Source organism: Sus scrofa, chromosome 9, assembly GCF_054392235.1.
Source record: "Sus scrofa isolate SSC_HxYL_T2T_F1_AM1 chromosome 9, Sscrofa_HxYL_maternal_Yorkshire_Landrace_v2.0, whole genome shotgun sequence".
Taxonomy (NCBI): domain Eukaryota; kingdom Metazoa; phylum Chordata; class Mammalia; order Artiodactyla; family Suidae; genus Sus; species Sus scrofa.
In genome coordinates this window covers 139,951,124-139,963,980 of record NC_139391.1, presented here as the reverse complement: position 1 = coordinate 139,963,980, position 12,857 = coordinate 139,951,124, and the positions used below count along the sequence as shown (strand labels likewise).

Genomic DNA, 12,857 nt, shown 5'->3' with positions numbered 1-12,857 from the left:
TATAATCTGGCAGATTTAGTTGCAAAGATCCCTTCTCTCCCAAAAGTCTCCAGAACTATAAGAATCTTAAGTCACTGCCCCGAGGTCTAAACTCAAAGCAACTAGATAAGACTATTTTTCAAAGAAAGCTTTTGTTGGGGAGTAGTTTATTATAAATAATAAAAGGAAAAAGCTTTTACTATAATCTGCATTTCTTTTCAAAATCCATGGAAACATGAGTCATACATCCTATGAAATAAATATTTATGGAGAAGTGAACATGTATGAAGCACTGCATGCATAACTAAACCAGAATCTCACCTTTTAGAGCAAGGGTTTCCTATCATTAGGGTTTGTTTATTTTCAGATAATAGTTGAATCAAGGCCTAGAAGTTGAATTCTGAAAACTTACCCGGATAGGGAAGTTTTTGGAGTTTTGAGTAAGTTATTCAAAAATGCAAAGTAATTGTCACTGATGATTTTCCAATCCATGTTTTCTTCATAACAAGGAGATTCCTCAGAGAAAGCTAAATAAAAAGGCATTTCATGTCATCATTTCAAGTTGCGTATAAAAGTCGTCTACAAAACTGAAAAATGCTTCAGCGTTTCAGTTAACGTGGTTGAAAACACAAGAGAGAATTAGAAGTTTCTCTTTTTTTTTTTTTTTGTCTTTTTGCCTTTTCTAGGGCCAGTCCCATGGCATATGGAGGTTCCCAGGCTAGGGGTCAAATCGGAGATGTTGCCGCCGGCCTACGCCAGAGCCACAGCAACATCAGATCCGAGCCGCATCTGCGACCTACACCACGGCTCACAGCAACACCAGATCCTTAACCCACTGAGCAAGGTCAGGGATCGAACCCACAACCTCATGGTTCCTAGTCAGATTTGTTAACCACTGAGCCATGACAGGAACTCCTGGAAGTTCTGATCTGACTTCAGCTTCTGGCCAAGATGAAGTACCACTGGCCGTCAAGCAATGTAGGACAGAGACCCGTGAATGACAGAAAATAAACAAGGTGAGACCTTCTACTCTGTGACTCAGGCAGCAGGAACAGAGCTGATGCCCGGGGGGTGTCCTGAGTTGAGAGAAGGAAGTTTAGAGTCCAGAAGACAGGGGAGAGGACCAGAAATGAGAAAGCTGTGCAGAGAGGGTAGCTGCTACCTGCCTCCTTCAAGTATGCAGCTAAGGTGAAGCAATCCATGCAAATGAAGGCACTTCCTGAGACCCCAAAAAGAATGACACCCCAAAATTAAAGATAAGTGGCCAGTGATCTCACAGGGCCAGGAACAAACTCTGTTCCCATGAACCAGACTGGAGCAATCAGGATTTGTTAAGACATTGAGCAAAAGATGCAAAAAAGGTCTTGACTCGGTGACAACGAATATTTACAACCACTCTGAGCACTTCCAGCCCCGTCCAGCAAGTCTTAAAAGCAAGACTCTACAGAATCAAACTGCTTTCAAGCAATGTTTCAATAGCATAGGAAAACAGAATAACAAGCACAAAACAAGGCTAAATTCATAATATTTGGCATTCAGTCAAAAATTACCAGGCATGCAAAAAAGCAGGAAAATGTGGCTCATAACTGGGAGAAAGTATAATCAATCAAAACTTACCCAGAACTGACAGAATTCAGGTAGAAGTAGTAGAGATGAGCATTAATCACATAAAAACAGTTTATACTATTCATACTACATAGTTTAAATACTCCACTTAAAAGGCAAAACTTGTTAGGTCAGATAAAATAAGAACCAAATATATGTTGCATATCCAAAATGTACTTGAAATAAAAGACATAAATAGCTTAAAAGAAAAAAGATAGAACAACCAACACTAATCAAAAGGAAGCTTTCAAATGAAGTGGACTTCAGATGATAATACCATTATTTTATGACCAAAAAAGTCTTCAGGTATTCGAGAGGACATAACAATTCTAAATCTTTATACACATTATAACAGAGCTTCAAAACAATGACACAAAAGCTGATGAAAATAACAGGATGAATAAACAAATGCACAATTATAGTTGGAGATTTCAATACCCCTCTCCAAATAATTAATAGAATAGGAAGACAAAACATCAATAAGGCAAAAGATTTCTGCAGGACTCTCAGACAACCTGATCTAACGGATGTTTACAGGATGCCCCACTCAACAACACTGTGCACATGCTTCTCAAACACGGGCCACATTCCAGGCTCTAAAACCCATGACAGGATTAAAGTCATACGAAGAATGTTCACTGACAAATAGCTCAGAGAGCAAAAAAGAAATCAAAAGGTAAATTAGAAATCCCTTTAACACTGGATGACAGTGAAAGTACAACATCCAGTCTTTGTGAGATGCCACTCACAAAGTACTTAGGGAGAGACTGACACCATTAAATACCTGTACTGGGAATAATAAAGGTTTCAAAACCCCGACGTTCAAGTTAAAAACCTAGAAATGAAGAGTCAGTTAAATCCCCGGGAAGGAGAAGAAAGAGAACAAAGACCAAAGTGGACACACAGGAAAAAGATAAACATTCACGGAAAACGAACAAAACCAAAGGTGACTTCTTTGAGATCAAAAGCACTGACAAACCTCTGGGCAGAGAGATCAAGAAAAAGAAAGACACGCATTCCTGACATCATGTATAAGACAGGTGCAGATTATTCAGATCCTGTAATATTAAGAGAATAAAAATGGAATACATTTGACCCTGGAGCAACATGAGGGTCAGGGGGCCAACCCTCCACACAGCAGAAAATCCATGTATAATGTACAGGCAGCCCTCTATCTCACAACCCTCACAGCTGAAGATGCAACCAACTGCAGAATGCACAGGACTGCAATATTTACCCCTGAAAAAAAAATCCATGCACAAGTGGACCAGTGCAGAGCAAACAGCATACAACTGTTCAAGGGTCAGTTGTACGATGAAAAATGTTATGGCAATAAGTTGGACAACTTAGATGAAACAGGCAAATTCCTCAAAAGACAAATTCACAAAGTCCATTCAAGAAGAAATAGATCATCTGAATAGCTCTACGTCTATTAAATAAACTGAACATATAGTTAAAAGAAAACTGAAGGCCCAGATGGCTTCACTAGTGACTTCTACTAAATGTTTAAGGGAGAAACGATACCAATTCTACACAAACTCTTTCAAAAATTGAAGAGGAGAAAAGACTTTTCAACTCATTTCACGAAACCATAATTACCCTGATAACAAAGTAAGACAAAGATTAAAAAAAAAAAAAAAAGGAATTCCTGCCGTGGCACAGAGGGTTAAGAATCAGACTGCAGCAGCTCAGGTCACTGTGAAGCCATGGGTTCAATCCCTGGCTTGGTGCAGTAGGTTAAAGGATCCAGCACTGCCGAAGCTGTGGCTCAAGATTCAGTCCCTGGCCTTGGAACTTCCACATGGCATAGGGGCAACCATTTAAAAAAAAAAAAAAAAGAAAGAAAGCTATAGTCTAATATCCCTTGTACCACAAACGTAAAATGGTAAACAAAATTTTAACAAGTTGAATCCAATAATATATTAAAAAGATACATATCTTACCAAATGGAATTTATCCTAGTTATGCAATAGCATAAAAATATTAAATATTAGGATTTTTTTAAGAAAAATAAAGAAGACATAAATAAATGGAGAGATATACTATGTTCATGAATCAGAAGACTCATTATTACAAGAAAAAAAATCATTCTCCCTAAATTTATCTACAGATTCAATTCAATCCTGGTCAAAATTCCAGCAGAATTTTGAGAAATTGAAATGCAAACAACCTAGAATAGCTAAAACAATGTTTCAAAAGAACAAAGTCAGAAGGCTTATATTACCTGACTTTAGGACTTACTGTAAAGCTATGATAATTAAGATTGGAGATACCAGTATAAAGATTCATAAAGAGGTTACTGGGGCAGAATAGACAGTGCAGAAAAAGACCCATATATTTGAAAATTTTAATAAAATGCAAAGGTAATCAGTGGAGAAGAGTTAATCTTCATAACAAATTTTTCTGGAGCAATTGGATCTCCATATGCAAAAAATAAAACAATACCACCTGATATGCACCTAAATCATAGATAAAAATTAACTCAGAATACATCATAGACCTAGTTTAAAACCTAAAGCTATTAACCTTCTAGAAGAAAACATAGGTGAAAATATTTGTGACCTCAAGCGTTAGCAAAGATTTCTTAGCTGCAGTACTAAAACCATGATCCACTGAGAAAAAAAAAAAAAAAAAAAAAAAAAAAGATAACTGGAACTTGATCAAAACTAAAACTTTTGCTCCTGGACGACACTGTTGAGAAACATGGAACTACAAACTTGAGACTAGGAGAAAATATCTGCAAAACCTCCTATTTGGTAAAGGGCTTCCGTCTCGCCTTCACAAGGAGTTTTTAAACTCACTGGTAAAGAAACATGCAACCCAACTTTAAAAATGGGGAAAAGATCTGAGCAAGCAATTGATGACTAAAGATACACAGATGATATAGAAGCCCATGAGAAGCTAGATGTCCAAATCACTACTCATAGATGGGAGTGAAATCCATAATGAGGTTCCACAGCACACCCATTAGAATGGCTAAAAACGCTTAAAGCGACCACGCCAAGTGTCGGCGAGGATGCGGAGGGAACCGTCTGGGAGAAAGGCTTCTGGTGAAACTGCAAAATGGTCCAACTTTGGGGGTTTTTTGGGTGGGTTGTTTTGTTTTGTTTGTTCTTCTTAGGGCCACACTTGTGGCCTATGGAAGTTCCCAGGCTAGACGTCCAAACAGAGTTGCAGCTGCCGGCCTACGCCACAGCCACAGCCACAGCAACACAGGATGCGAGCTGCATCTGCAACCTACACCACAGCTCATGGCAACGCCAGATCCCCGACCACTGAACATGGCCAGGGATCAAACCTGCATCCTCATGTATACCAGTTAGATTTGTTTCCACTGCACCACAACAGGAACTCCCTAAAATGGTCCGACACTGAAAAACAACTTTTCAGTTTCTCAAAAAGGCACACATGCACTAACCAGATAATCCAGGCATCTTACTTCTGGTCTGCAGAAGGGGGACCAGACTGACTCTGACCTTGGAGCACCTGACACAGCTAACGGTGTGGGTGTCACTGGAAATAGTGGCGAGTCACTTACCCTTTCTACTTGAAACAGTAAATTTCTCTTTTGTTTCCTAGAATAAATGCTGGAAGTCAGGCCTATTCCCCTCTACCCCATGCTGTCAGCGAGCTTTGGAGAAACTGACCTCCCCAAGGGGAAAGAAGTACAGAGCAACAGTTGGGGATTCGCTTCTGCAAAAGTTGGCTTCTGCCTGATCGCCTAGAGGGGAGCCCTCTGGCTGAGAAGCCGGCCCTCTGCACAGGGCACTTCATCAGCATGTCAGCGCCTCATCCTCACATCATCAGACGCTAAGACCACATAAAAACAGAAGCCAAAACACACAGAAAAAACAACGCCTCAGAAGAAATAGAAAACCCAGATACAAACTTTAAAATAAAGGAATATTTCTGAGTAAGAAAAGAAGATGCAGAGAGAGCAGAAAGCAATGTTTCAGGTCTCCTCAGAACAAGGAAGTCTTCTTAGAAATTTAAAATATAAGTTAAAATTTTAGTTAAATAGAGTTGTTTAAAACAAAATTGAGAAAATATCCCAGAAATGAGAAGAGAAAATATCCTAAAAGATTATAAAGTTAGAGAATCATGCAGGAGATTCAATTTATGGCTGCTAGGAGTTCTCAAAAGAAAGAGAGAGAGAAATGCAGGGTTTGAATTTATCAAAGAATGATACAAGAATATTTTCCAAAAATGTTTATTTTCTGGTAAAAATGGCCCACTGGGTATGCGATGTGATACACTTTTCAAATGCAGGTCTAGCATTGCTCTGACTATGGTGTAGGCTCGGATAAGACCCCTAGGCCAGGAACTTCCATATGCCATGGGTGTGGCCCTAAAACAACAACAACAATAAGGAGCTGGCACTGCTGCAGCTTTGGCGTAGATCACAGTTGTGACTTGGACCTGATTCTTAACCTAATGGAAATTTCATATGATGTGGAGTTGGCAAAAGAGAAAGGAAAAAAAAAAATTCACCAGAAAGAACCAATAGCAGAATACGAGAGGCAGAAGAACAAATAAGCAAGGTGGGGGAGTTCCTGTCATGGCGCAGTGGTTAATGATTCCGACTAGGAACCATGAAGTTTCGGGTTCGGTCCCTGCCCTTGCTCAGTGGGTTAACGATCTGGCGTTGCCATGAGCTGTGGTGTAGGTTGCAGACGTGGCTCGGATTCCGTGTTGCTGTGGCTCTGGCGTAGGCCGGTGGCTACAGCTCCGATTCAACCCCTAGCCTGGGAACCTCCATATGCCGCGGGAGCGGCCCAAGAAATGGCAAAAAGACAAAAAAAAAAAAAAAAAAAAAGGCAAGGTGGAAGACAGACCAGTGGAAATCACTTAAGTGGAGCAGGATAAAGGAAAAAGAATTTTTTAAAATGAGGATAGTCTAAGAGACCTCTAGAACCACACTAAATGTTCCAGCATTCATATTACAGGGTGCAAGAAGGAGAAGAAAGGGCCAAAGAAAATATTTGAAGAGATAATAGCTGAAAACTTCCCTAATGTCAGAAATAAATCACTCGCTCAAATCCAGGAAACACAATGAATATCATACAGAATAAACCCAAGGAGGAACACCCTAAGACACATATTCATCAAATGGACCAAAGTTAAAGACAAAGAGAAAATACTGAAAGCAGATATGGAAAAGCAACAAATAACAATGCAGGGGAACTCCAATAAGGTTACCAGCTGATTTTTCAGCAGAAACTCTCCAGGCCAGAAGGGAGATGGCATGATGCAAAGTGATGAAAGGAAAAAACCTACAAACAAGATTACTCTACCCAGCAAGGCTTTCATTCCAATTTGAAGGAAAAATCAACAGCTTGACAGATAAGCAAAAGCTAAGAGAATTAAACACTGCCAAACCAGCTTTGCAACAATTATTAAAGGAAATTCTCTAGGTGGAAAAGAAAAAGCCACAACTAGAAATGATAAAATTACAAATGAGAAGGTTCATGGGTAAAGGTTGGGAATCATCCCCACACAAATGTGATATCAAAACCAGGCACAGTGATTAGAAGAGGGTACCAGTGCAGTATACCGGAGATGCAGTTGCAGTTAAGAGACCAGCAACTTAAAAACAATCTTGTTTCCTCATAAGGAAACACAGGCCTTAAGTGATACATTAGACCAGAAGGACTGAGTAGATATTTACGGGACTTTGCGTCAGAAAGCAGCAGAATTCACTGCTCCAAAGGGCACATGGAACATTCTCTAGGACAGATCACATTCAGGGCCACACATCAAGCTTCAGTCCTTTGCTGTGCTTGGGGGCCGTGCTGCCGCCACACCGAGGAGACACCTACGTACCTGGAGGTGAAGTCACTGACTTATCAAGCAGACCGTCCTGGAAACTCTCCTGCTTGTTAACAAATCGAGCCAGTTCACACGTCTTCCTGACAAATCCTAGGAAGGCTTTCCAGGAGGGTGTCTGTTCCAGGAAAAGCTGTACCTTCTTTAGTGTATGAAACAGCCTGCAATCAAGAACAATCCAGAGAAAACAGAAGTTAATAATGGTTTCCCAGAAGGTAGCATTACAAATTCATCTAAATACACATATGTACAAAAGCCTGGCACTAGTCATATAGGAAATTAGAACCTTTGAAATAGTTTTCTTAATAGGTATTTATTTATGAATTCCCCCACAATGATTTGCAAACTGAGGAAAAGTCATTTACGGGAATTCATAAAATATAAGGCAACAAATAAAGAGCGGAGAAAGGAGAAAGTTAAAGGATAGACGATGAAATGAGTTTGAGGTTAAGAGACATAGATTTCCTATGCTGTGAACACCCTAAAAGCCAGGGAGAGTGTAAATTCATCACCCATACAGTTTACAAAAAATAAAAATATGAATAAAAATCGAAATAAAAACAATGCATAATTCCCATGAGGAGCCGCTCAGCAGTTAAGGCTGGAATCCTGAATAGTGATAGAACCCCAGGCTAAATGATGCCCAGGATTTCTTGTGAAAGATTAAACCAATGGCTAAACTTCAAAGGGACTGTTTAATATTTTACATTTTGTAGATGCTTTCCAATAGTACCAAATAGGGTAATCTTTTTTTTTTTTTTTTTTTTTTTTGCTTTTTGCTTTTTAGGGCTGCACTTGCAGCATATGGAGGTTCCCAGGCTAGGGGTCGAATCAGAGCTACAGCTGCCAGCCATAGCCACAGACACAGCAATGCAGGATCCGAGCCATGTCCGTGACCTACACCACAGCTCACGGCAATGCCAGATCCTTAACCCACTGAGTGAGGCCAGGGATTGAACCTGTGTCCTCATAGGACCTGAAACCTCATGGTTCCTAGTGGATCCACTTCCACTGCAACATGACAGGAACTCTGACTTTTTTAAATAGAAAGAAAATTGAACAACTGTCTATTTACAAAAAATAAAATACAGCAAGTTCCTTGTGGCACAGTAGGTTAAGGATCCAGCATTGCTGCAGCTGTGGCTTAAGTCACAACTGTAGCTTGGGGTCAGTCCCTGATCCAGGAACTTCCACGTGGCACGGATGCGGCCAAAACAAATAAACAAAAGAATATACTATGTTCACCTGTCTCGTGAGTAGAAGGAAGCAGTTGGAATCCTTCCTGATTCTAATTATTCAGAAGTTTTTCTTTTTTTTTTCTTTTGAGGGCCGCACCTGCGGCATATGGAGGTTCCCAGGCAAGGGGTCGACTCGGAGCTACAGCTGCCGGCCTACACCACAGCTCACAGCAACGCGGGATCTGAGCAGTGTCTGTGACCTACACCACAGCTCACGGGAACGCCAGATCCTCAAGCCACTGAGCGAGGCCAGGGACTGAACTCACAACCTCACGGTTCCTAGTTGGATTCGTCTCTGCCGCACCACAACGGGAACTCCTAATTCCTCAGAAGTTTGCCATTGCACAGGTACTTACACTATGGACATAAGCTGGTCCTTGCAGTCACCTTGGGAGACCTCAGCTCCCAGAAGCCGCAAGAGCCGAGAGCAGGGAAGGCTCGCTGCCAAGAGCTGTGTGTCCAGGTCCTGCCAGCCCGGAGAGTCCTCAGGTTCCAAAACTGTCGTATTTGTGTGCCCAGTAACAACCTCTTGCAATAGGCGATTCTTAACAGGCAGAGAGAGACTGCTTGTGAAACATAAAGCCATTCAAATGCGGGTCCCTATGATGCAGGCCTCATGTAGTCTCCCTCAAAAAGGAGCCCATCTGAGCAGATTGACACGTCACTGTCCCAACTGACACAGTTCATGGTCACCAGTTTCCTGATTTAATGGGTTTTTATTTCAGGATAAAACATGAAACAAGTAATATCGAAAATAAAATAGACTACAAAAAGATGAACGTTAATATAACCTTCAGTGCCCAGTAAGAAAAACAGGGGCTGGGCGGGACGTGGTCCTGACCACTAATCGCTCAGCACCCACAGCCCTACTTGGGAGCTGGGCAAAGGCGGCCCCACGACCTGGGCAGGGGGGTGAGGAGAGCACGCCCGCTGGTGCCGCTGGCAACTAGAAGCAGCATGACTCCACCTCCTTTGGCCTTTGCAACTAGAAACGGAGCCAGTCGTGAAAGCTGGACACGGGAAAGCAGAAGGGGCCTGGGGAGAGTTCGAAGAGCCCTTGGCCAGGTTCATTGAATGTCAAGTAGATTTTGGCCAAGCGGGTGGCACATGAGCACTGGCGTGGTCAGACGTGGGGACAGAGACCAGAGGCAGCCGGGACTCACTGATCTCAACACCTGCGTTGAAAAATGGCATTCCAGCATCAGCCTCTTGAGTGGGTCTAACCTTAGAAATGAGCTCCCTGTGCCCTGGGAAGAGACCCTGGTACTCACAGCATCTTCTACTGACTCAAGGAGCTTGTGCAGAGCGCTGGCCTCATGGGAGGAGTTGTGACCACACACCAGGCCCTCAAGGCCCTCGAGGCCCTCCTGGACGCTGGGGTGCCCAGGACGCAGGAGAGTTCCCACCTCCGACAAGTGACCGCTTAGGCACAGCCCAGTGGCATTCTTCATCAGCAACTAAAAGACAAACGAGAGCCAGAAGGAGGTAACCTCGAGAGGCTAACACCCTCTGCAAGAGCTAGAGAAATCAATGGGCACTCCTTGAAGTCAAGTGTTGAAAGAAAAGACAGTCCCTCCAAACCCGAGCTAGCGCAGTTCACAAAAGCAAAACAAAACACCGAGTGGGCTTCTCACAGGCCCTTTCCCGCTTGTTTATCTCCAGTCCTTTGCTACCCGCCTTACCTGCTCTAACTGCCCAAAAAGCACAGCCTTCTCCAGCTTCCACTGGCCGGGTCCACCCGGATTGGAGCCGTTAGCAGACGTCTCCAGGCGAACGAGGACTTCTGTAGGATGGACAGAGGGATTTAATGTTCACCCAGGACGGGCCGCTCCACGCCTGCCTTCTGCACGTGGCCGAGAATCAAGGCACTGGATTCTGAAAGCGCGCATTTCAGCAGACTGGACCTTCCGCCAGACAGTTGATCACCTCCCTGCGGGAGGAGACCTGAGAAAGTCCCTGCGATTCCATCTCCTCTTTGGAAGATGGCCAGGATGGCCTGGCCGGCCTGTCAGGCTCCTCTTCCCTCTCCCTCGGCCACAAGCACGCAGAGCCTCCCGCTGCCTGCTGCAGACCCGGCCACCAGCACAGAGGGACACCAGGCAGATCAGGCAGAGGAGCGCAGAGGGGACAGAAAGGGTGACATGGGCAAAGCCCCCGGCCTGTCCCGCCTAGCCCCACAGATGGGGTGTGAACGTGGACTCAGACCCCGGCCCAGGAAAGCGTCTGCCTGGGGCCCCAGGGCGGGCTGACGGCGCACAGTCCTGCGACCGCTTCAGCCTTGATGTGCTGGGTGTGACATCCCGCAGAGGCACCACCACGAGGCATGGGGACATGTGTGACGTCCACAGAGCTCGCCTCCAAACCCCAGAGCCAGCGGGCAGTGCTAACTCTGCCTCCCAATCAAACTAGGTTCAACTTGTAATTCTGACATAACTGTACAACCACACGCACTTGTAAGACGTAACACAAAGACATCCCAGGTGCTCCGTCTCTCTTTCTTTTTTTAATTTCTTTTTACAGCCACTCCTGTGGCATATGGAAGTTTCTGGGCCACGGGTCGAATCCGAGCTGCAGCTGCCAGCCTACACCACCGCTACGGCAACTCGGGATCCGATTTGCACCTGCGACCTACGTGGCAGCCTGCAGTGAGGCTGGATCCTTAACCCACTGAGCGAGGCCAGAGATCCAACCCGCATCCTCACAGACGCTGTGTCTAGTTCTTAACCAGCGGAGCCACGATGGGAACGCCCCCAAAGTTTTATGGGGGTAAAATTAGGTAAGTTGGGACAAATAACCCTGAAGCAGGTTTACCTTGGACAAAGTATGAGGTCCGGGCTAGCACCTTCCGGAGGGCCCCGTCGAGCTGGAGCAGGCTCCCCAGAGCCGGCCCCGGGGGCAGGCTCGCGACAACGCGCTGCAGTCGCTGTAGGTGCAGGAATCTGAGGGCAAAAATAAACACACGGAATGGAAAGGGCAGCAGTTCAGCGTGTGGCCCCGGGAAATAAAGATTCCACTCACGGGAAAACATGCCACTGCTCAGGAAGCGCCCGCGCAGAACGCAGTCCCACGTGCCCATGTGCGCCCGCAGGCGGGGTCCTGGCAGACGGCGCCCCTCGAATCCACTGACCTGGGGCCGCTCTTGTCTACTGAATATGGGTTCAAGAGCCTCCTCAGCCCACCACAGAGACGTATACTCCCAGGGTGTGTGAGGAGGCAGGGGTAGGGTCCGGTTCCTGGGGGACTTAAAATATCTGGCACGATGTGCACACTGAGGCGCATGGCACGACTGGCCCGAGGGGACCCCTGTGCCGCACAGGGAGCTCTGCCCAGGCTTCTGCGATCAGCTCCGTGGGAAGAGGATCTGAGAGAGAATGCAGATGTGTAGGTGCATGACTGGGTCACTTTGTTGTACAGCAGACTGTACCACAGGCTTGTAAATCAACTAGACTTCGATAAACTTTGAAAAATAAAATAAAATATCTGCCACAACTCCTCCAGCTATCAGAAAATATTTTATATGCAAGTGTATTTTAGGAGTGTTTCAAGAGGTCAAGATGGTGCCTGGTGGCTCCTGCTCCCTGACGTGTGGCTTCTTGATGTGGGCCCTGAGGGATAAGAGAGGTCGGTCACCTGTTCCTCCAGCTGTGGGTCACTCTAGAGGAGGACGCCAAGTGGCTCCTGGTACTTAAAGCAAAATGTAGTCACTCGCGTCTCCAGTCCCTGATGAGCCAGGAGACAGGGAGGGCTTCCTGGGGCTCCCAGGGCCCTGTCTGCCAGAGTCCAGACAGGCTGCGGGGCGAGCATGCCAAGGGCAGGCTGGAGGTTTTAGGATCACTGAGCTGACCTAATGTGGGGCCTCTACTAACGTGCCTTAAGTCACAGACATGTTACTTTGGGCAGCTGCAGAATAGACAACGCAAGCAGGAAAGTTTTCAAGGCCCCCAAAGTAATGTCTGCATCTGAAGCTCGCATGTGACAGCACACCCTGTGTCCTTTCTCTAGCAACTCCTACAAGGCTGTAAAAAATACAAAATAAGGAAACACAGGAGTTCCCACTGTGGCACAGTGCACTAAGAATCTAACTGCAGCTGCTCCAGTTGCTGCAGAGACATGGGTTCAATCCCCAGCCTGGCGCAGTGGGTTAAGGACCTGACATTGCTGCAGGTGTGGCGTGGGTCGCAGCTGTGGCTCTGATTCAATCCCTGGCCC

At 45.0% G+C, this 12,857-nt stretch overlaps 1 protein-coding gene across 14 annotated transcripts in view; it reads right to left on the bottom strand.

Moving 5' to 3' along the window:
• Nucleotides 1-12,857, bottom strand: part of ABCA13 (ATP binding cassette subfamily A member 13) — a 349,393-nt gene that overhangs the window by 271,355 nt on the left and 65,181 nt on the right. For all 14 annotated transcript variants that reach the window (XR_014816635.1, XR_014816633.1, XR_014816634.1 and 11 more), the window contains 6 exons: nt 11,460-11,587; nt 10,331-10,431; nt 9,920-10,105; nt 9,005-9,192; nt 7,408-7,571; nt 392-506 (listed from right to left, as the gene is read on the bottom strand). Coding sequence is in view for 8 of the 14 variants with exons in the window: in XM_021063900.2 (XP_020919559.2) it covers nt 392-506; nt 7,408-7,571; nt 9,005-9,192; nt 9,920-10,105; nt 10,331-10,431; nt 11,460-11,587 (882 nt within the window). In the remaining 6 variants the exon portion in view is untranslated. The remainder of the gene's footprint in view (nt 1-391; nt 507-7,407; nt 7,572-9,004; nt 9,193-9,919; nt 10,106-10,330; nt 10,432-11,459; nt 11,588-12,857) is intronic.